We start from the raw sequence: 23,632 nt of genomic DNA, 5'->3' as shown, positions 1-23,632 counted from the left end.
AGGGCTGCCCACGGGAACCAATGAGTCAGAATTCCCAAGCAGTTCAAGGGCCACGCCAGCCATGTTAAACGTGCAAATGTGCATGTGACCTCGTGAAGAAGGTCTTCCTCTGTGATCTCAGAGCATCGATGGAAGAAAGCTGCTTTGAAGGGTGTATGACAAGGTGTTTGGATAGTAAGGTGTTTCAGAAACGGACACCCAGCACTCCACCCTGCCCGGACTGGGTGCTTCGTGTTGTGCTACTCTTAGGTACACTTCTTTCCTGTGAGATGCCTGCCGTGGCACCTGTGTGTGACTCAGCTGCCATCAGTGGAACTGAGGGACCCCTTAATTTTTGGCAGAGTTGAGACGGTACGGAGCAGTGCTCTGAGCCAGCAGTTACACAACCACCGGGGAACTTTCCAGGGTCACTCTCTTCATCTCATTGAAATTCAGGAAGCGGCACTCCTTCCCCTGGCTTAAGTGCAGTTTTGCTGGGCTTTTGTTCCATTTGTGAATAGTTCTTGCTGGAAGCCCCAGGCAGGATGACTTGGTAACGGCCCCTCACCCAGAGACCAGCGCTCCTAGCGCCAGAAACCACCGGAGGTAAGCGTGCCCACGTTAAATCGCTAAGTGTGTGTGTGTATTTTGTGGTCTCACCTTGAGCAATTTAATGTTCTTTGATAACCAGCACGTCATGGAACTCGTAAGTGAAGCTGCTAATGAGTGTGAAGCTTGAAATGTTCTGGAGAGCCCGGAACAGTGAGGCACTTAAAACCTAAAATTCCACCCTGAATCCAGACTGTTCAGGGTTGTTTTACTGGGAAAGTGATTTTACTTACTTATAGACTTGGGTGCTAACTTTTTCTTCAAACTTGTAGCATCTTGGTATGGATGGTGTTTCTTTTGCTGGAAACAACGTGCTTTAATTAGAGTTGTGTATTCAGTTGTTGAAAGTAAATGATAATTTTGTTACTGGTAAATAAGCGGCAGCAGAGGTGACTCCAGAGCTCCAAGTGCATCTGTTGTGTGGCTTCTGTCCCCTGAGCACCATGGCACGGGATGAGCAGTGCAGGGAGGAGCTCAGTTATGACCGGATGCCCACCCTGGAGCGGGGAAGGCCGGAGGCCGGGAGCTACCCCTCAGACGCCAAGCCCAACGACCTTCAGCTGTCGACAAGGCTGCCTCCGTGCTTCAGCCACAAGACATGGGTTCTCTCTGTGTTGATGGGGGTGAGTAGCTCTTCACCATCCACCACGAGGTGTCTTCTGCTTTGGGCGCCATTCCCAAGTGGCCTGGGAGAGGGCAGATCCTAGGTTATTTCTGCTTCTGGAGAGTCTCACGTGTGCTGATGTGCTTACTTTGCTTATTTTTTCTGAATTATTTTTTTCAGTTCGCGAATATTTACCACAATAGCCCTGTTGGCCTTTGGCTGTGGCTTCTCTGTGTCCCACCAGGGTTGGGACAGTCCATGCTGGCCATCTGCTATTGGGGTAGCCTCCATGACTCTCCACTCCTGGTGGGGGGTGGTCTGGAGTTGCCCTGCAAAGATGGGAGGAGGGGCTGTGCTCTTAGGGCAGACCTCTGGCAGACTGAACAGTGGGTCAGTGTCCCAGGATGGGAAGTCAGGGCCATGGAGCAGGAGAAAGCCCAGGGGCTGGAGGGACAGGGTCAGTAGAGAGCTGGGGGCAGACCTGGTGCCAGGACATTTGCCTTCAGACATGCTTGGGTGTGCACTTGACCACTAAAGGGGTCATTTCAGCCTGAGTGCAGGCTTGCCTGGGGCTGGGCCATTGGATACACCTCTCTTTAGGCAGGACCCCAGGTCTCCTGTGCGACCCAGGCTGAGAGCCAGGATCCTGGTGGGGACCTCGCCCCTCACCGGGCTTCCCCAGGCCACCCTGCAGCACCCCCAGTGGTCCTGCCCACCCTCTCCCTGAGCTGTGACCCTGTCCTACTGAGACTGGAACCCCCATCTGCCTGGGCTGCAGAGGAAGTTCCTCGTCCCTGTTCCCGGGGCTGACATCACACAGCTGCTCCGCCTCCTCACAGTCCCAGGGCTCTGGACTCTGTGCGCTGCCCACAGCTGCCTGTAGCCAGGGTACTTAATCTTGCTCCTCCCCTCCTCACCTAGGTGTGTACCATGGTCTCCCTGGCTCCCCAGGCCCCTGTGTCCCAGTGCTCCTGTCACAGTGGGGCATTCATGACTTCCCCCCAGTCCAGACCCTTTGTCTGAGTCGTTTCACACTGACCCCTGCCCCACAGCCTCAGCCTCTGTAGTGAGTTTCTATCTCTCAGACGTGACCTGAGGCCTGGGTGTCTCTTGGGCCTGCAGCCCCTGACTTGAGCATTTTCCAGCTGTCCACTTGGATTAGCTTTGCAGAGAGCATGGGGTGGGGCTGTTTGCCAGCCCCCGAGGCTGGCCCTGAGTGTGGGGGGGGTTATCCTAAACCCCCTGAAATTGTACGTATCGGGGTAAGGGTGTGTTCTGGGGAGAAGTGCCGTTTTTTGCTTTAAATTTCAACAGAGACCTCTCCCTCTCTCTCCCAAATAAATGTTGAGGCCCTTAGTCTGGTGCTGGAGGGAAGAGTGGGCCATGGCCATTCTTCAGGGAGGAGTCAGTTCTGGCGGAATCCAGGCATCAAAGTTGGCATTGTACAAACTGTTGAGTTTGACCCAGGAGGCAGTCAGAGGACTAGTTGTTTCGCTGTCTGATTTTCCAATGTGCCTGTGTTATAACCTGAATTGTGCTGCTATTTTGCAGAGCTGTCTGCTTGTGACTTCGGGGTTTTCGCTTTATCTGGGAAATGTGTTTCCTTCCGAAATGGATTACTTACGTTGTGCTGCAGGATCGGTAAGCATCGTTCCTCAGTTGCATCTTTTAGTACCGAAATTTGAGGTTCTGAGTTTCTTTGCTCCAAAATTTACTAGTTGGCTGTCCCTTACTCCTCATTAAGAATGTCCTCATCTGGGGCACCTGGGTGGCTCAGTCGGTTAAGCATCTGACTTCGGCTCAGGTCATGATCTCACACTCCATGAGCTCCAGCCCAGGGTCGGGCTCTGTGCTGACGGCTCAGGGCCTGGAGCCTGCTTGGGATTCTGTGTCTCCCTCTCTCTCTGCCCCTCCCCTGCTCATGCTCTGTCTGTCTCTGTCTCAAAAATAAATAAAAACGTTTAGAAAATTAAAAAAAAAAAGAATGTCCTTATCTGACTTTAGTTTTAAATGAGATTTGTTACTTTTGAAAATGATTGACGTAGCAAGTCTGAATGTCACTCCATAGAGTCCCACGCAAGAAACGGCACTTTGATTTCTAACTTACAGCTGCGTGTCGCTTCGGGCTGTCCTGTGGGCTGGCAGGGAACCTGGCTTCTGCCCTCTTAGGACAAAAGTCCTTGCAGAAATTTGACCCATTTCCTACTGTTCTCTCTGGAATCTTCTAGGTGGTCCCTTGTCACTACTGGAGCAGTCCTCCTTGGGGGGGTGGTCACAGTGATTTCTGACCCACATGCTCCAGGGCAACACTGACCTGGGATGGGTATCTCAGCCAAGTCCTTGGTGGTGCCCTTTACCTTCAGAAGGGACAGGCTAGGGAAGCAGGTCACATGGTCCCACCAGCTCCCCCTCCGCTCTTGGAGGCGTAGCCCCTGGGGCCCCCTCATCCAACTTATGCTCTGCGTCCTGCAGTCTCTGGGATCCGTTTCCATGGCTTGTGCTGTGCTCACTGCGGGGTCTGCAGGGATCGTGTCACCCACAGGGGCAACACCTGGCATGGCCCACAAGGCCCGAGCTGATGCCCTTCCCTTCACCTCCCCGCTGCCCTGACACCTTCACTCTTGCCTCTTTCTTTGCTTCTGTGGGGATCAAGCCTCCTAGAGACTCTGAGACCCCTGTTTCCACATTCTTCGCATGTAGATGTTTTTCCCTTTGGGGTAATTCTTGAGGTAAGGTGAAGTCTGCTCTTGTGCAATTGGTAGAGGTGACAGTTCGACGTCTAAGTGTATTTAGTGAGAACAGGTTTCGCTATCTGTCTCTTTCATCTCTTCAGAAAAGCATTTTCCAGAATAAGTCATTTTGAAAGTCACGGGACCTTTCACCATTGCCAACGCTCCTGTGCCCAGCTGACTGGTGGCACTTGTTTGGCTGGCATGTCTTGGGTCGTTCTGGAAGCTGAAGCCTTGCAGTGCAAGTACAGATGTCTAGGTGATTCGCCCCTGGCTCACGGAGCTCTGATTTCTTTTCAGTGCCTTCCCTCGGCAATTGTGAGCTTTGCTGTTTCAAGGAGAAACATCAATGCGGTGAGTCCGGCTTTCTGTGCGGTCTCTGCAGATGTGGGGGCAGCAGTGTGGCTTTGGGCCGTGGAAGAGCCTCGGATGGCAGAATGCACCAGCAGTCTGTGGACCCAGGAGGCAGGCCCAGGCCACCTGCAGGGCTGAGGGGCACCTGCGCGCGTGTGCATGCTGGGATGTGCCTCCACTGCCTGTAGCCCCTATGCCCCCCACTGCAGGGCTTCCTGGAATACCCTGCCTCCTGCCCCTGAGGGGCTGCAAGGGACCCTCCCTGGCTAATCCTTATGTGTATGTGTCGTAATCTTGGGGTTTTTAATTACCTAGAATTTGATTCAGTGATACCTTTATTTTAGTTATGCAAAAAATAGTGAACCCCTGTTTTTTTTTCCAGATCCCCAACTTTCAGATCCTGTTTGTGTCCACCTTTGCCATCACCACTACATGTTTAATCTGGTTTGGATGCAAACTGGTTGTGAACCCCTCAGCAATAGACGTGAGTCACTGGGTAGTGCTGTGGGTCCCAAACGTTTTCCTGTTTTCTCCTGGACATGTCTTCCTGCTGATGCAGATACCAGGGGTTCTGGTCCCACTGAGTCTGGGCCTGAGACAGTGCTGTCATTGGGTTGACACAGTACATGTGTGTCATAGCTCTGGAGTCTAACAAATTCTGAGAATTTAATTTATGCTTTTGAGAATTGTCTGTATTTGATTCTTGCCATTGACTACAGCAGATGGATTTATTGATAGTATTTCTAATGTCTCTTTGGCAACGTATTTCATCAAATCTGTGATGCTGTTGATTGGAAGTTATACGGTTACTTTATGAACCACTAAGAAAAACGGAAAAACCTTAGCATTTAGACTGTGATGCCAGAAGAGAATCCCAGTTTCCCAAGAAACGAAGACTCATCAGAGATACCTCAAAAAAAAAAAAAAAAAAAAAAGCCTCTGTTTTGTGGGAAATGTTGAACTCACTATTTTCAAGATCAGGAAAAGGATGGGGGGCCCGAGGAAGTCTCAGCCAGGCCTGTAAGGCAGAAACGTGAACACACGTGGCCCCGGAAAGGACACTCACACTGACATTGTCTGCAGAAGAGGGTTTCCCACTGACTCCACCTTAGAATTGAGCACACGTAGGAAGGTCGCAAGGTGTGAAAATCAGAGTAAAACAATTGTGCTAGCAACAGAAGACTTTGAAATGTAATTTAAATACAGACATTATTTTATAGAGACAAGCCTGTGAAGTTCTTGGGAATAAATGAAGCAAAAGTTTTGTGAGGCTGTTTTGTAGAAAATCATGAAGCCTTACTGAGAACCGGTACTTCTTCATTAAACCTTCATTAAGCCAGGACTTCGTTAAAGTCCCGGCTGAGGGGGCCGGTGAGGGCGCCTCTCAGTGGGTCCAGAGCAGTAGCACCTGTCAGCAGGACCCGACACGTTTAGTGACCAAGGGCCAGGGAAGGCAGCCCCTTGACAGCAGGCCGGGAACTCAGCCCACAGCCAGGGGTTACTAAACAGCGGTCCAGGAAGGCAGGGGAGCCCTCCTGGACCAGGCTAGCCTGAAGCCACCCCGCGTGCGCCAACCATAGTCCTGGACTTGCGTGTAGTGGTACTGCGCCCTCGTGTTGGAGCCTAGCCAGGGGAGACGCAGGGGCACACGCTGGAAGGAGGACCTGTCCCAGGGTGTGTGGGGAGCTCCCGCTGCAGATCTAGGGCACCGGGCTGCCTCGGGCACTCGCCGAGGAGGAAAGCCCAGTGCCACCAGGCAGCTGGAGTGACTCTCAGCCTCACTATAATCAAGAGGAGGTAAATGAAAACCGTAAAGAGTTGCCATTTCAAGCATCAGATGGGCAGAAGCCCCAGGTGCTTGCCTCCCGTCTGGGGCAGCTTTTATACCCTTTGGAAACAGTCCGGCATCTGCAGGTACGTTCCGAAGAAGCACATGCGCTGTGACTCCGTGTACACACCCCCGACAGTGCAGGCCTTGGAGATAACACTTGCATGCTCGACCAGAAAGTGTGGCTGCTAGCAGCACTGGGCATCGTGGCAAAAACCCCAAACCAGAACACATACTCGAATGTCCACATTGCCTAGGGCAGTGCCCCCGAAGACCGCAAACAGGTAAATAAATGCTGAAAGGTGGGTGAAGCCGCGTGCCACCCGGCCTTCTCCTCAAGTGTGGCCGTGGCCACAGCGCCACCTCTCCTGAAGCTAGAACTCCAGTCCCCACCGTGCCCAGGCCACTGTGCCAGAATCCATGGGTAGCCAGGCCCTCACATAGTTCCTGTCACGTGAAAGTCAAGCCACACAGCACTGAAAGTGCTGTCTGTGGCACTAAGGACGCGTGGCTCCAACGTCCGAACCACCGGTGTCTGGGGGCACGTGCGCACGAACACGTGGGGAAATAGAAAACCACACACAGGATGGGACCCTTGGGACTGTGGCTCCCACACCCCTTCTCCCTGCTCGTGCTGGGCCCTGGGTCCTCAGCCTCCACCCAGCTTCCCCACACGATGTATGCAGGGGAGCCCTCCTCCCCCACATGATGTACACGGGGGAGCTTATCTGTTCCTGCCGTTCTGCCTGCACTTGGGGGTCCATCCAGCTCACGATGAGGCTGCTCACCGTTAACACTGTGCCACATCCACTGTGGGTTCCCCCATCTACCCAGCATTCTTTAGGGGTAGATCCAGAGGGTCACCTGTGATACCCCACTGCCGGGAGCAGGTGCAGACACGTGTCTGCAGGGGTCTCATATACCAAGAGGTGCCGTCTCCCTGGACTCGCTTGTTCAAGAACAGGGCCCTGTTCTCACCCCCACTGCATGCGCAGGCTTCTCAGGGCCCAGACCTTCCCTACGTTTGGGGTCACCGATTTTCTACTGTGTCCAGTCAGATGACTACAGCGGGAGCTGCTTGTTACTTCCCTTCATGTTTTCTCATCACTGATGCTTCTGAGCACCCCTTCCTCTGCTTTTATCTCCTAGCTTCCTTTGCTGCTAGTTGCCTGCCCTTAACGTCGGCTCATCTGTAGATGGAGGTTGTCTTTCTCTCCTTGAGTCACAGAACTTGCTTCCCCCCCCACACACAATGTGTCAAATTCCCACGCAGAAGTGATTTTGCCACTCTTTCTCACCAGTTTGTCTGTTACTGGGCAACACCATGCTTTTTATGAGGATACCCTGGGCAGGCCTTAATGTCCTGTGGGAGAGCCACCCCCCCCCCACTTCACAGCTGGCCTCTCTGACTTTAAATAGATTTTAGAATAGGTTTATTGAGTTCCTCAACAGCTGCACCTGGGATTATGCTATGATGATTTTAAGTTGATATAGTAATTTTGTGAAACTTGACATCTTCGTTATGTTAAATCATTCTACCCAGGAGCGTAGATGGTCTGTACTCACTCAAATCATCTTCTGTGTCCTGTATTAGGGTCTTAATGTTCTATTTATTCTTGGTTAAGTAATCCCTAGATCATTTACAGATTTTGTTGCCAGTATGAATGGTGCTTATTTTTTAAGTTATGTTTTCAGATGAATTATCAGAATGCAGAGAGAGGGTATTGATTTAATTTTTTATTTTGCAATATTTTAAGACTCAATAATTTGCACAAATACAGAGAGTTCCTGTGTGCCCTTCACCCAGCTTCCCCAGATGACAGCATCTTACATAATCAGAATATGTCAAAACCAGGAGATTGACGTTGCTGCTATATATTCACTTAAGTACAAACCTATTCAGACTGTACCAGTTTTTAAATCAAAAGGGAATTTTGTCAGTAGATTTTGTGTTTGGAAACCTTGCTGAACTCTCTTATTCTTCCTAGTTTTGTATTGGTTCTTCTGTGCAGGTGATTACATCCTCCGCAAACAATGACCGTGCGAACATCCACTTCAGTCCTACCATCTTTCCCTTTCTCTGTAGCTGTGGCAGGGTTCCCACCGCAGTGGGAACCAGTGGGGCGTCTCTGTCTTATTCCTGACTTTAAATGAGTTGCATCGAAAGAGTCTCTGTTAAATTCTTGATATGTAACTTTTGCCAAGTTGAAAATGTTCTCTTCAAGTCCTGGTTTGTCATGAGTTTTTCATTTTAAAAATATAATTATGTGTTGAATTTTAATAGTTTGTTTTTGCATATGTTAAGATGACCTTTCCTCACTTTATTAGATTGACAGATTTTTCTGGTGTTGAGGCTTTCTTTCCTGGAATAAACCTTACTCAAACACAACAGTATTATTTTAGATAGTCTTGACAGGGTGACTAGCTGGTATTGTGTTCAGGTTTTCTGCATGTCCTGGGTGAAATGGGCCTAGATTTCCTTCATCTGGTTTTAGAGTCAAGGCTACACTGGCCTCGTAAAGTAAGCGAGGCAGCACTGATTTCTTGTGTTTCAGAACGACTTGATAGAATGAACTGCTTCTTGAAAGTTGGGTAGAACTTGCCTGTGAAGTCCTCTCCACCCAGAGCTGCTGCTGAGGGAGGGCTTCATTATTAGTATCGACGTGTTCTGTGTCATCTTGTGTCAGATTTTCTATTTTATTAAAAGTTCCTCCAATATCATCCAGTTTTTCAAAATTACTGGCACGTAGTAGATAGTGATATAGCTCCCTATTTTATTTTATTTTATTTTATTTTATTTTATTTTATTTTATTTATTTTTTTAACGTTTATTTATTTTTGAGACAGAGAGAGACAGAGCATGAATGGGGAAGGGTCAGAGAGAGGGAGTCACAGAATCCGAAACAGGCTCCAGGCTCTGAGCTGTCAGCACAGAGACCGACGCGGGGCTCGAACTCATGGACCACGAGATCATGACCTGAGCCGAAGTCGGACGCTCAATCGACTGAGCCACCCAGGCGCCCCAATAACTCCCTATTTTATTTTATTTTTTTATTTTTTTTATTTTTTTAAATTTTTTTTTCAACGTTTATTTATTTTTGGGACAGAGAGAGACAGAGCATGAACGGGGGAGGGGCAGAGAGAGAGGGAGACACAGAATCGGAAACAGGCTCCAGGCTCCAGGCTCCGAGCCATCAGCCCAGAGCTTGACGCGGGGCTCGAACTCCCGGACTGCGAGATCGTGACCTGGCTGAAGTCGGACGCTTAACCGACTGCGCCACCCAGGCGCCCCAGTAACTCCCTATTTTAAATGTGCTCCGTGTTTAGTTCTTTCCTTCTCTCCCCCCACCCCTCCCCCTCAGAATTTAATTTGTGTCTTTTTAAAAATTTTTTTTTTCAACGTTTATTTATTTTTGGGACAGAGAGAGACAGAGCATGAACGGGGGAGGGGCAGAGAGAGAGGGAGACACATAATTGGAAACAGGCTCCAGGCTCTGAGCCATCAGCCCAGAGCCCGATGCGGGGCTCGAACTCCCAGACCGCGAGATCGTGACCTGGCTGAAGTCGGACGCTTAACCGACTGCGCCACCCAGGCGCCCCAATTTGTGTCTTTATTGTATCTCATTCTTTTCCAAGAACTAGCTCTTGGGGAACCTCCTTTGGTTTGTTTCTGGTTGCCGTTTTCTCTTTCCTGGTGTCTGTCATGTCCTTGCTCCCTGTGTTTTTGGGGCTGCTCCTTGGTCAGTCGGTCGGTGGGTCGGTCAGTGTGCTACACCCGTCATGAGCTGAAAGCCCAGCCCAGCGGGGGTGCCTCTGGCCCTGTCTCTCAGCTCCAGCTTAGGTGCATCCCAGATTTGACGTGACATGGATTTTCATCGTTGTTTGGTCCTACGTGTTTGCAGATTTCCCTTTTGGTCCCTCCAAACCTACTTCCCACCCACTGTCTCCCTGTCTGTCCAGGAGGTGGCATATGTGGGCTGGTTCCGCTGGCATTTTGCCTTCTGGCCTCCGTTGGGGTCAGCCCATGAGAGACTCATTCAGATGGGACATTTGAGAGTGCTTAGGCTGTCCCTTCCCCTGGCTCTGAGCCTTTTGGGGGTGTAGTTGGATGGAGGCTGGGTTCTCTCTCTCGGCCACTCCTTCACTGCCCTTGTCCTCAGTAGTCACCACTACCCTTCCAGGTTTCCCTTCACCCTGGCCCAGACTTGAGAGCTATCCTCTCATTAAATCTCCTCTAGCCCCTCCTCTTGGGTGTCCCTCTCTTTCTCACCAGGACCCTGATAAAACAGACATACGGGACTATCTTTCACAGTCTTCCATTGGTGGTGTTTTTCTGATTATGTTACAGTCAGAATGCCCAACCTGTAGTGTAGGTTCTTTGGAATTTACCAAGGCTTGTTTTGTGGCCTAATAGACGGTCAGTTTTTGTTAGTGTTCCACCAAATACTATAAAAGAATGATGATTCTCTGTTTTCAATTTTGCAGGTAGAGTTCTATAGATCGAATAATGAATTTCATTTGATTTTAAACATAGGTTTTATTATCACTGTGGTCTGGGGAGGCCAACAGATCAGGGGACAACTGCCATTGGAAAGACAGCTCATCACTCACAGGTCCCAAGGGGAGGGGGCACGACGTGCCCAGGCTGGGGGCTACAGGGGGAAGCACCAGGCAGTCAGGAGGCAGAATGGGAACGAGAGAGGGAACCTTTCCTGTGGGTGAGGCAGGTGCAGGCTTAGAACTGGCTGGTGTGAATCACGTCCCTGGGCCCCAGGGATCCCCTAGTTGTCGGGCACCTGCCCGGGGTGGTGGGGGCAGGTGAGGGACGCCCTGAGTGTGGGAGCCCCACAGAGGGGGTGCTGGGCCAGGGCTCCATATTGGCTGGTTTGCAAATCCTATAGTTAAATTTACTTTTTTTAGTTTTTTATTCATTGGTTATGAATACAGAGATGGATTCCTTTAATTGCCAACACAATTAAGACATGGAACAGTTTTATCACCTCTAAGGCCCTGTTCGGTTTTTGGCAGTTATGCATAGGGCTATGTAAAGGTGTGCGGGTTTTCAAAACGTCCTTAAACACCCAGGGGGCAAACCACTAAGGAAGGTTTAGATCGGGTGAGTAGCCTCCAGCTCAATGGCCACAGCAAGCCCTTGAGCTAAGAATGGGTTAAACAAAACAAAACAGACACACATGAGGCAGAGGGGATGTATGGCCCCTGTGCCTGGCATCTGGCCTTTGACAGAAAAAGATGCCCAGAGCTTTAAACAGGTGTCTAAGCCTTTGTCTACATTTACAGAAGGAAAAGTGAAGAGAACTAGTCTTACAGACCTATGTGTTCTTTTTTGGCAGATAAATTTTAATCTGATTCTTCTCCTTCTGTTGGAGCTTTTCATGGCAGCCACGGTGATCATCTCAGCACGGTCGAGCGAGACGTATTGTAAGCAGAAGGTGGGTCCAGCCCTGCGCCGCACGGGGCATGCAGCAGGCCCCCCAGAACATGACATGCACACGAGGGTAGGCTGCCCCAGGGCACCGCATGCAGCCCCAGCCCGCCGGGGTCTCATGAGGCCGATGGCCTCAGGATGGCAAGGTAGAAGATGCGACACAACTTCCCCATGGTGTGATTCTGATCAAGTACCGGTGCCCCATCGTTTCCCGTCGAGAGACCAGGTCTGCTAAAAGTGTCACCTTGTAAACTGGGGTCACAGCAGCTAATTCTGTTTTCACATGCAAGGAATAGCTCAAGTCTAAAGAGCCACCAGTGGCTCCCACATGCTAGTAGTTTAGAACCCGGCCAAAGTGACAGCCTGGACGTGGCCAGCCAGTGCCAACAGCCTGGGCAGTGGGCTGCGAGGGTGCACCTCTCCCTCCCCACCCCACCCCCCCCCCACCCCCCTGCCACAGCACATGTAAAGTCTCCGGGCCAAACATTTTGTCTGTCTCTCTTTAGGGTTCCATGTCAGATAGCACCAACATTTTGTATGAAGTGGCATTTCCTGCTCGGGTCCTGAAATCCTATTCAGTAAGATAAACTTTAAATTTTTCCTTCTTATTTTATTTTATTTTATTTTATTTGGGAAAGGTCCATGGTGACACACTGTCCTGAGTGACATCTGCCATCCACAAGGAATTCTTAAGTTCACCCTGTCACTCGGAATTGTCCTGGTTTGAAGGATAGATCATGTGGGTGCCCTCTCTTGTAAACTGTATTGCAAGTCTTTTATGTGTTTCTAGCTTGTTTCTTTGGTTCACTTGTCCTAATACTGTGGAAGATGTGTTAAGCCCCCTGCTCTGAGCATAGTGCTCGTGATTTCTGTGTGTGGTTCCGTAGCTGTTTGCCATGGGTTTTGGGGGCTTTGTCATGTACAAGTTCACAGTTGTTTCCTATTCTCACGATTACTTAGCAAATCTGCCCTTGCTGATGGCTTTTGCCATAAAGTCTGTGTTGACTGGTCAAGTGCACAGCTCTCTTTTGGTTAGCATGGGCGGGCTGTGTCTTCCTGCCCTATCAGCTTGTCTCGTCCTTGTGTTCAGGATGCTGCTGTCACAGCATGGGACTGCGTCTCATCCTTCCCCCATCTGTCACCCTCTCGGTGGCCTCACCTGTGAGTCTGCGTCCTGCACTGCCACGTCTGTACTTTGTTTTGCCACCTTTCTGTTTCCTAGTTTCCATGCCTTCTCTTGCTTTTCCTGCCTTCCTTTGAATTGGTGGGAGCTTCGTCCTTTCTTCTCCCACTTTTTTCCTTTTCCAGTAATTTTGAGTTGGGAGCTACGCATTTTTTGGTGTTCTTTTAGAGATCATCCTCAACATTTCAACATGGGGCCTATGGCTACTTTGCCCTGAGCTCTTTAGAACATCCTCTTCATGTCCCCCTGCCCACCTGCAGCATGAGAGACACTCCCTCGGTGGCCCTGCCTATGTGCTCTGTCCCTCCAGGTCATCGAGGTGATTGCTGGCGTCTCTGCCGTCCTGGGTGGGGTCATCGCTCTGAACGTGGATGATGCTGTCTCGGGACCACACCTCTCCGTGACGTTCTTTTGGATCTTAGTGGCCGTGAGTACACCCTTGTGGCCCTCATATGTGCGCGGGTCACCCGGCCACTGGCCGAGCCCTGGCTACTGTCCCCAAGACAGTCACTGCCAGTCTTGGAGCTCAGCTTTGGTGGATTTCAGGCAAGGGAGCAGCTGGAAGGGAAGAGGGTGGAAGGTGGCTGCTGGCAGGCCAAGCGGCACGCTTCTTGGCTGCCGCGCCAGGGTCCTTGCTGGCCCCACAATTGGAGGAATTTGAGAATCAAAGATAAAATGGGTCAGAAGGTTAACTTTTTTTTTTTTTTAATGTTTATTTATTCTTGAGAGAGAATGAGAATGAGCTGGGGAGGGGCAGAGCGAGAGAGGGACACAGAATCTGAAGCAGGCTCCAGGCTCTGAGCTGTCTGCACAGAGCCCGATGCGGGCTTGAACTCACAGACCATGAGATCATGACCTGAGCTGAAGTTAGATGCTCAACGAACTGAGCCACCCAGGCACCCCTGTTAATTGTTTTAATGTGAATCGATATTGTTTCATGTTTTTATGTTACTTTTTCTTGAAGAACGAAGAATGATTATTTTACATTATTTTACATCAGGTCTAGAATACGTAACATATTGTTTCCCAATGTGTGTTTTGTAAAATGTAATATATTTATGCTATTATTTTATATTAAATACTGCCGTGGTAAACTCCCAGCACAACGCTTCGTGCGTGCATGATACGTGCCTGATATATGTGGTCACTGTGTTACATATGGCTCGTTCATCATTTTATGAGCGACTAAGTTTGTTTACACAAGTTAATGTCGTTTAGTGTTTAACGGAAACGCAGCCCGTGGAGCATCTGACCCAGTGCCTCCCATTTGGGTAGGGGCCTTGGCTGGTGTGGGCTCCTCCCATCTGCATGGAACAGTTCAAATCAACCCCTGCGTGCCTGAAATCCTACAGTCAAGTGACACATCCCAAACACCTGCACCCTGTGCTTCCGGACATCGGACATCGTCATCCCATGACTATCTTGTAGTGTCACTGTGTCACATGGTGATGCCTGCGGGAAGGGCCTGGTTTGTCCCACCCTGCTGTCCGGGGTCATCCTGGACGAACGACTAAGACACAGCATATGCAGCTCGTCCACGTGCTCTTCTTCCTGATGCTGCCTCGAGAGGGTGGTCTTTGTCCCGACCACATGTGCATTCAGCTGCGGGAAGGCCGAGACTGGCGTGGCTGGGCCGCAGCAGCCTGTGTCGGGTCCTGGGGCTCAGCAACACTGGGGGTGCCTGTGCCCACCCTTGCTGAGCCCTAGGTACTCCCCGAGGACTGGAGCCTGGGGGGAGAGAGCAGGCAGGGAGGCCGTGGGATGGGGTCACGCACCTGGTCACCCGCTGCCAGCGCGCAGGTGGGACTCACAGAGTGCTTGCCTCTGTGCCTGCCCCAGTGAGTGAGGCTGTGAGAAAGGCGCGTCTGCACGTTTAACTTCTGGGGTGACATGGAAGCACTTGGAATTACGTCCTCGAGTTACTGAGGACGGAGACCCAATATTGCCCTGAAGCTTATAGTGCAGAGCTACTTGCCTGAACATCCAGCACAGAGGCTGTGGCCATCTCCCCCACACCCGGCCTCCCTGGCCCTTTGTCTGCAGATGCTCCTCCCTCTCTGCCCCGGGGTGGGAGGGTCAGACAGCTCTACCTGCCCCAGTCCTGGTTGGAGGAGACCGTGGAGAGGCCAAGGACGTAGACCAGGCGGGGGTCCAGGGCTTGGGGCCTGGCCGAGAGCCTGTCCCTGCAGCCTCCCTAGGCCTGGTACGTATCTGTATACGAGCGGGTGTGTATCAACTGCCCTCCTCCCCATGGGCCAGTTTCCTGCCAGTCCAGGGGGTGGTAAGCAAACTTGGGCCCCCACCCTGCCACGTTTGTTGGGGCCACTCCAGTCACTTCCTCAGTGGCTGTTCCACATCCGCAGCCCCTCCTCTGCTTACAGCCATAGAGCCCTGATGGAAACGCCAATCTGGGGGGAGGTTCCTGCATGGACACCTTCACCTCTCGCATTCCTTAGAGCGAGCAGACTCCCTGGGCCAGGCCCACCCACCCCTGCAGCCATACCCACACCCCTGCCCATAACGAGCTTATCTGTCGCACCCACACCAGGGCCTCCAGAGTGCCGCTCTCCCCGCCATCCTTGGCCTGCTCCCCTCTCAGCCCTCTAGCTGCTGCCGGGGATCTCGTGGCCTCAAGCCTGCCTCTGTCCCACTCACCCTCAGGCCAGATTCCTGAACAAGTATAGATGTCCCCCCGATGTCCAGGGTGCTGAGATACTCCCACGAAGGGGAGGAGTCTGCTGCCACCCAGCGTGTGGTCATTTCCTTTGCTGTGCGTGTGGCCAGGTAACTAGACCTTGGATGCACCTGGGCCCATGGGCTCAGTGGGTTTAACAGGCTCAGCACTCGGCACCTTGGGAAGGACGTGCCCTGCTATGCTTCCCTCTCTGCTGGAATGGCGTGAAACTAAGTCAAGCTTCTTAAAATAAGTGGAAAAAGACGTTTATTGAGTATAAAGAGGAAAGGGCCCTCTTAGTGGAGGAGAGCCACTGAAGAGCCCACCTAACCGCTAGGTCATAGTGTGGTGGGTGGCCTGGCGGGGAGCCATGTCTCCTGGGGCTCCCTGAGTCTGATGATGAGGAAGCACTAGACTGGCCCCAGCTAATGCCCGTCTGCAGCTAGCTGGTGTGCTCTTCAGGACCTCTGCATCTGACAATGACCTAGGTCTCCCTGGTCAAGGGGACTCATAAGCACATTGTGATCACAGATTGCATCCTAAACCAGGAACAAAGAACACCTATGACAGGACGTCACTGGGGTGGTTGGGAGAATCTGAACACAGGTAACACACATAATCCGTATGACGTTTCCTCAGTGTGATGCTGAATTGAGATGGTTCAGGAGAATGGCCTCAGTTTCAGCAGGCACACGCACGCATACTCAGGGCAGGTGTCCCCGATCTCAGCCGAGGTGGCAAAATGTCACAGGCAGCAATTCCGGGACGTCCAGGCCACTCCTGGTGTGGCTCTTGCAGCTTCTTTGCAGACGTGCGTTGCAGCCATGGAACAGAGCACACGAGGCCTCGGAGAGGCCACCCCGCTTCCCCCCGGCCCTTTCCAGCCCTGCCAGCCCCCTAGCCAGGAAGGCAGCCTTTGGCTCTACTGGCCACAAGGATGTGCCCATCAAAACAGGAGCACGTGATTGGAATTAACTTCCTTGACTGTCACCTCTGAAATCTTTGTGTTTTGTTTTCTCTTAGTGTTTTCCAAGCGCCATTGCCAGTCACGTCACAGCTGAGTGTCCAAGCAAGTGTCTGGTAAGTGAGGCCCTGTCCCCAGGTACCAGGGACCTGCTGTGCACTGCTAGGGCCTGGCTCACCCCTTCCCGGGCTGCCATGTGACAGGGCTCTCCCCCACGGTGATAGGGCTGCAGGGCTGAGCCTGAGAGGGTGCCGAGCCAGGGGCGGCCCGGCGAGGGCTGCGTGGCACTCTGAGGGCTGGAAGTGAGCACATCTGGTGTGAAAGTCAGGAGAGTCCTGTGACTCAGCGTAGGAAGGACGACACCTGGTCCTTCCGGCCCATCCTGAGTCTTGTCAGGTCTGTTGTTTGACAGTGACACCTGAGTTCGTGCTTTATCAGCACCTGCACGCGGCTGTGCGGCCTCCGATGTGGGTGGGGTTTTAAAAGAACAGGGTTTAGGGCAGCGGGAAGGCCGGCCGTTCGTTTGTGTTGCTCTTTGAACAGAGTGGTTAGTTGTGCGCGAGGCAGGGGATCTGGTGGGACACGAGCCGCGCGTGGAGCTCATGGTGACCGAGTGCAGAGAGCCTGGCGAGGGCCTCGTGCTGAGCCCAGGGCCACGTCCACCCTCCCTTCACGTTGTGGCAGACGTCCACCCCTGCCTGTGCAGACAGCGGCTCCCAGGCCCCTCGGGCCGGCCAGACCCGCGTTCTCACCTGCTTCCCGTCAGGTGGAGGTGCTGATTGCCATCTGCAGCCTCACGTCCCCGCTGCTGTTCACTGCCTCTGGGTACCTGTCGTTCAGCATCATGAGAATCCTGGAGATCTTCAAAGACTACCCGCCGGCCATCAAGGTATGCGTTGTTCTGTCAGCACCCTGTGGGAACCTGGTGTTGCTGCCGGAGGCTGTGTGGGAGGAGGGTCTCGAGCGACAGGTGGCCCGCGTGAGCGTCTGACCTGCGTGCAGCTGCTTCTGCATGTGGCACGAGGCCACGTCTAGTTTGCTTCCTGCGCGGACAGCCAGGTGTCTGCACTCCTTCTCTGATGCCCATGCAGTCTTGTTCCGTGCAGGCTGCCGCCTCTTCGAACTTCGGGCGATTCTGCCTGGTCTCCGGCGGCCCCGCGTCCCACCTAGACACCCCTCCTTCATGATGCTGTTGGATTTTCTCAGCCCTTCTTCCTTCCGTTCTCACTTTGGAAGCTATCCTTCATCCAGTTGTATGAGAGACCTTGTTGGAATCACAAGTTTATAGATAAACGTGAGGAGAGTTGGGTCTCTTTGCACATACAGCGTGCCTCTAACTAGAACTTGTCTGCGGTCTCTCAGCACTTCATTGTCTCCACAGGCTCAGACACACGTCACTAGGCTGGTTTCTTAGATGCCTTACGTTGTCACCAGGACGCGTGGTATTTGCTCCCAGGTGTTTTTCGTGGGCCATTTCCAACGTACAGAAAAGTTGAGAGAACACTGCAGTAAACACCAGGATTCTAAGTGCTTTATGTGTTGTGTGTACATGTGTGTTCATACTGACGGGTGGGACCATTTCTCGGGAGCATCTGAAAGTGAGTGGCAGGTGTGGGACAGCAGGACCCTTTACTTTAAATACTTTAACTTTTCTGGAAGGACTGCCTCTTACACACACACAATCCCACCAAGGCACGTGAGAGGCCCAAAATCATGCAGTGTCACGTTCAGTGTTCACAGACCGTCCCAAGAATGTGCCTCATAGTCTGAAGCTCGCAGAGCAGGACCCGCTGAGGGGCACAACTTGCCGTCGAGTCTCCCTCGAGTCCGGACAGTCCCCACCTTTTCCCCTGTGGCCCTGATAGTTTGGAGTCCTGGCCAGTGGTCTGGGAGAAGGTCCCACGTGTGGATCTGTTTCCTGTGACACCAGTGGGAGTGAGGCCAAGAGCACGTGCTGTCACCTCCCGCCTGGTTGGGCGGCAGCCGCCAGAGTGTTCTTGGTGGTGGCGGTGGGTGGGGCTTTCACAGGAGGGAGACAGCCATGGTGTCAGCTGGACACCTGCGGGTGCCTTGTCCCGACACCTTGTGCGGGGCCGGCCCTGGCGGCTGGCCCCGGCCTGAGCGCTTGTGTCACACCTAGGGGTGAAGAGAGGTGATAGACGCCCAGCTCTCCTGTCCCTCTTCCCTTCTGAGCACCGTCAAGGACTCACGGGTTTTTGTTATCTGCACAGTGCTGCTGTCGTTATTCTCTGATGCTCATGTTGGCCCAGCTGTGGCCGGAGGGAGCACCTTGCAGCCCGGTGCTCCCTGCAGTAACCCGTCAGCCTCTCCTTGCAGACGTGGGGGGTGACCCAGGCTCACCTCATCCTGCCTCGCCCCAGACCCACGCAGGCCCCTCAGAGGGAGGCGTACATAGACATCAAGATCTGAGGGCTGCGTGTGCTCATTCACACGGGGGCATCATTGCTTCTCAGCCTCCGTCAAGATCCTGAATTGATATTGTATTTCCAGTTCAGAATTACACGCTGGATTTTTTGTTGTTGTTGTGAACTTCTGTTGTTTTGTATTAGTATTCTTTTTACTCCAAAATCTTGTTTCCTGATAATATTGAGGGTAGCTATTATTTTATCTTGTATGTAAAAATTGTCACAATTGCACCACCAATGTTACCACCAGCAGCACACCTGCCGAGTGAGTTTACAGCTCGCTTTCACCCCACTCAGGAGAGAAACAGCCCCCTTTCTGCGTGTGTTTGTAGTATTGATTTGATACGTGGTCGACTTCAATATTTTCTGTTTGCATTCTTCACATCGAGGACAGGAGCTTTTCTGTGTCCTTTAATTATACACGCACATTGTGATGCCACACAGTTTTCCCAGCCTGTCCCCAAAGGGTGGAGACGGATTGCTCCCAGTTTCTGCTGTTGTTACGAATAACTCAGTGCCCACGCCTGGTTTGGAGTCTGTGTGGTGCGACATTAGGACAGTGAGCTCGGAAAGGGGTTGCTGGGCCAGAGGGCAGACACATCTCTGGTCTGGGGAAATGGTGACGAGTCCCCCTCACGGGAGGCCCTATTTTCCGTCCCACCGCTGGTACGAGCACCAGCCCAGCACAGAGTGTTGTCACCCAGTGTTGTCACGTGGGTGAGCCAGCGTGCCTTGTGGGGCTGCAGTGTGCGTGTCTCTGGACACGAGACTGGGCCTTTGTGCCTGGTGGTTTTGGCATTTCTTTTCCAGTAAGCTCTGTCCTGTCTTTTGCTCACTGTCTAGTGGACTTTGAGCTTCACCAGTATTTGGGTGTCTCCTCTGTAACAGAAGATTTGGATAGTGGCTCCCACGGGCCAGCTGGTTTTCGTTCCACTCGTGATTTTTGTCGTGAGGAAGTTTTTTGTTTGTTTGTTCTTTGTGGTCAAATTTACCAACATATTTATTTGTTGCTTTGGGATTTTAAGCCGCAACTAGAAAGGCTACTACTTGATTTTGGCTCAGGTCATGATCTCACGGTTTGCGGGATTGAGCCTCGGTGCAGAGCCCACTTAGGATTCTCTGTCTCCCTCTCTCTGCCCCTCCCCTGCTCTCTCTCACTCTGTGTCTCAAAATAAATAAACATTAAAAAAGAAAAAGACGACTACTTGTGTGTCCAGTGGGAGTTTATCCTGGAGCATAAGGGACTCACCTTTCCTCTTCGGGGCTTCAAACACCCATCGTTTTCCTCGGTCGTCTGAGATGCTGCCCGTATCACACGTTAAGCTTCTGTCTGTGTCTGCACCCGTCGTTCTCCTACATCTGCTGTCTGGTGCCGCCCTGTCCCGATTATGGAAGCTTTCGAACAGGCTTCGCCAGCTGGCGGGCTGGATGCCCAATTCCTGATCGCTCTGCTCTTCAGGGTTACCTCGCTTTTGTTGCGTGTTTTTTATGTCGGTTTTAGAATCAACTTCCCTGGCTCCAGAAAACAGGGTGTTTGTTGTTTTTTTTTCAAATGGGGCTTGTGGCTAAACTTCTACATTAGCTTGAGGAGAGGGGTTTCTGTTCCCTCCCTCCCTCCCTCTCAACAGTGACACAGTATGGAGCCGGGGGTCTTGCGTTATCATTTGGTTGCTTTGTGTCTCTGCCGAAGGATGCCTGCGACTGGGAGGGCTGGGTGCTCACTGGACCCTTTGCTCGCCAAGGCTCCCCCACGCCCCCATCGCCCCCTCTGACCCCAGGCACTCCTCAGCGCCCTTCCCTCCAACAGCTGCCGGCCTGAGCTCCAAGAGAATCTGCTGATGGTGTCTGTGCACCAGTGCCCAGGGGCCCCGTCTCCGGCTCAGAGCCCTCGTAACCGGTCACTTCACCCCATACGGACACCCTCTGTGTCACCGGCCCTATTGGTGGTGGTTACAGGATGTGGGAGGCTTGACTGTGAGCCCCCGGGCTACCCACAGGGCTCCGCTGCTTGTGGGCCGTTTATATAGCATCTGTTAAACCCAGGATGACAACTTACAGAATGGATTTCTTTGACTCCCACTCACGAGACAGAATGATTACTGCTCAGGTTCCTGAAATCAGCAGAAGTGTACGTACCTTGAAAACCTGAAATCGATTCGCACCAACTCACTCAAGTGCTCTAGGAAGGTCCTGGGGAGGAGGGGGGTGTGCGGGAGGAGGGGAGCTGCCTGCACGGCTGCCTGGGCTGGAGGGCGTGGCGTCCCCGGTGCAGGTGGCAGGCCCGGGTGGCTGAGAGCCAGGGGCCGGGGCGGGCCGTGAGCTCACCGCCTTGTCTCCCACCAGCAATCCTACGACGTGCTGCGGTTGCTTCTGATGCTGCAGCTGCTGCTGCAAGCCGGCCTCAACACTGGCACCGTCATCCAGTGCGTGAGCTTCAAGCTGGGCGCGTCCTGGGATGCTGCGCAGACCGGCCAGCAGGAGCGCCCAGCAGGGGAGGTGAGTGGCCTTCAACACGGTGATCTCCCCGTCCTTGTGGGGTGGCCCTGAACACAGATCCAGTCCTGAAAACGGTATAGACTGAATGCCTTCAGTTTTACTCCTGCAAACGTGGATAGGAAGCTGGCCAGGATCCCCAGAAGCCACAGAAGTTCCTTCTCTGGCCCCTCTCAGGGGCGCGGATCTGATGGGAAGGGGTGCCCACTGAGCTCCCTATAGATGTGGCCTCAGTGACCTCTGTCCGGCAGGCTCTGGAGGGTCATGCAAGCCCCTCTGCCAGTCTCTAGGCCACCGGGTCTTGCCCGCCCCCCACAGTTGGAGGGCTGAGGGGGCCAGGGTCTCCTCCCCAGGAGCTGCTGGCCCAGAGGTGTTTACGCTGTGTACTGGCGAGGCTGCCACAGGGTCCACGAGGGACGCCGTGGGTGGACCAGACCCTCCTCCCACCTGGTACTACCAACCACGGGGCCTTTGTGCGAGTGTGCCTGTGTTCCCGCCGTCAGCTCTTCCTCAGCAACCCAGGCCTTCATCCTCTCCTGCGCTTTCCTTCATTGAAACCTGCAGATGGGGTCATTTCCTTGTTTTTACCAGTTAGGCTGGGTCTCCTGTGGGGATGGCTTGGCCCCCAGGCCCTTTGAGAGACCCACCTGGTTCTTTGTGGGGGCGCCAAGTCTGGTGAATGCCTGCTCCCACCGGGTTCCAGAACAGAAGGTTCTAGAGGCTCTGGGGCCTGCAGCTGCCCTCCCTGTTTCTGGAGGTGTTTGGTCACCTTTGCCTCAAGTGCCCTCCTTCCCTGGGTGTCCCACCCCCGATGGTGCCTGCATACACGCAGGGCCGGACCCGGGGCCTTCTGTGTGGGGGCACCCGTCCCTTAGATCGATGGCACCATCTGTGGGTATGTTTTGGGCACCCACTGTATGTAGTTGCTTGCTCTGCCCGATGCTGGGACGCAGGCCACGTCCCGTCAGCTGTCAGGCAGGTGCTCACCCCATGGCAGCCTGCCCCCCTCCGCCTCCCCCCCACAGCCCACCCCTGCCCAGGCTGTGTTTCTGCGGGGACCGGGACAGAGGGGCTGGTCTGTGGGAGGGTGGAGGAACGGGGGCCCCCGTGTCCCCTCGGGGCTCCAGGGCTGTTTCCTGTCCTTTTTTCACAGGCTGAGAAAAGCTCTCGAGTTAACAGAGCTTTCCCACCTGCCTCCTGCACTCGGGTGGCCCCCGGAAGAAATAACACTTTGCCTGTTTGGCCACAGGTGTCCAGAAGCCCCCTGAAGGAGTTCGACAAGGAGAAAGCGTGGAGGGCCGTCGTGGTGCAGATGGCCCAGTGACCGTGGGGCGGGGAGACCGAGGCAGGAGCAGGGCCCCTGCCTGGCTAGTTGTCTTGAAGCTACCACTTTCTAACTTGCCCTTCACCTTCGTCCAGGCCAGGCTGCAAGGTGGAGTCTTCATTTCTTTTAGTAGTTTAGTTGTTAAATAGGCAAGTGTTGACCATTTTGTGCTTAGGAGTCTTTCAGTTTCTCACCCCCAAGGCGCCACCGCACGCACCGTGGTGTGGGGCTCTCAGGTGAGGAAGGGGCTCGTGCTGGAGCCAGACCCTCCCGGCACCGACGCCTAGGCAGGCCTTGCACGTGCGGCCAGCCGCCCGTCTGCTCCTCCTTCACCTCGCTGGCTTCCCGGGCCCATGCTTGTCGAGCACTTACCTTAAGCAGTCGACAGCCGGGCTGTGGACGGCCCCACGTGGGTCTTACCGACTCGGGCGTTTCTCTCTGGAGACGTGTCTGCCAAGCACCGTCTCTGACCACGGAGCAGAGCTGTGTGGGGAGCCCCTTCTCCGCAGGACCGTGGTCACAGGCAGCCCCCACACCCACGGCTGTGCCTGTGTGGCGCTCACGTGCCCGAACTTCTGCCCTGTGTCTTAGACCGAGCCGTTCCAGAAGGACCCTGCCCACTCACTGGTGCCGGTGATGTCCCATGCGTGGTATGCAGAGCCCAGGTCAGCAGGGGCTGTCTGCACTTGTGCTGGGTGGTACCCAGCTCCTGAGCCCTTTTGTCAACACCCACACTAAGAGTGACCCTGGCCACTGTGACAGCTCAGTGTTCTTTGGGGTGGGGCCAAAGGTAGAAACTTGGGCCACGTTTCTGGGTCTCGTTGGCTTTGGTGATGCAGGTGGGGCTGGGCCCCCTACCTCCTCTCATGGGTTCTGCTGGCACTCCCATTACCATTCTCAAGACGTGAGACAGATGCCCCCCAGAACCCTCATGGGGGTCATCGCTGGGCATTCTCCAGCTCCCTCCATTTCCTGACCTCACTTACCTGAGGTCCAGCCCAGGCCACGGGTCTCTTCCA

General features: G+C 53.3%; 1 protein-coding gene across 1 annotated transcript; it reads left to right on the top strand.

Moving 5' to 3' along the window:
- The first annotated feature begins 1,058 nt into the window (after positions 1–1,058).
- On the top strand, positions 1,059–22,613 carry MLC1 (modulator of VRAC current 1). Its single transcript, XM_047067329.1, has 11 exons — positions 1,059–1,211; positions 2,744–2,833; positions 4,222–4,275; positions 4,658–4,759; positions 11,455–11,553; positions 12,056–12,127; positions 13,043–13,159; positions 16,430–16,486; positions 17,137–17,259; positions 21,140–21,292; positions 22,539–22,613. Exons 1-11 carry the CDS (start codon positions 1,077–1,079, stop codon positions 22,611–22,613), a joined length of 1,077 nt encoding a protein of 358 aa, XP_046923285.1. The 5' UTR covers positions 1,059–1,076.
- The last annotated feature ends 1,019 nt before the right edge of the window (positions 22,614–23,632 follow it).

This window comes from Lynx rufus, unplaced genomic scaffold, assembly GCF_022079265.1.
Source record: "Lynx rufus isolate CCGP_SWC_20201006 ecotype Redwood Valley unplaced genomic scaffold, mLynRuf1.p SCAF_7, whole genome shotgun sequence".
Taxonomy (NCBI): domain Eukaryota; kingdom Metazoa; phylum Chordata; class Mammalia; order Carnivora; family Felidae; genus Lynx; species Lynx rufus.
The sequence above is the reverse complement of the archived record's forward strand: the minus strand, read 5'-3'. Positions and strand labels throughout refer to the sequence as shown.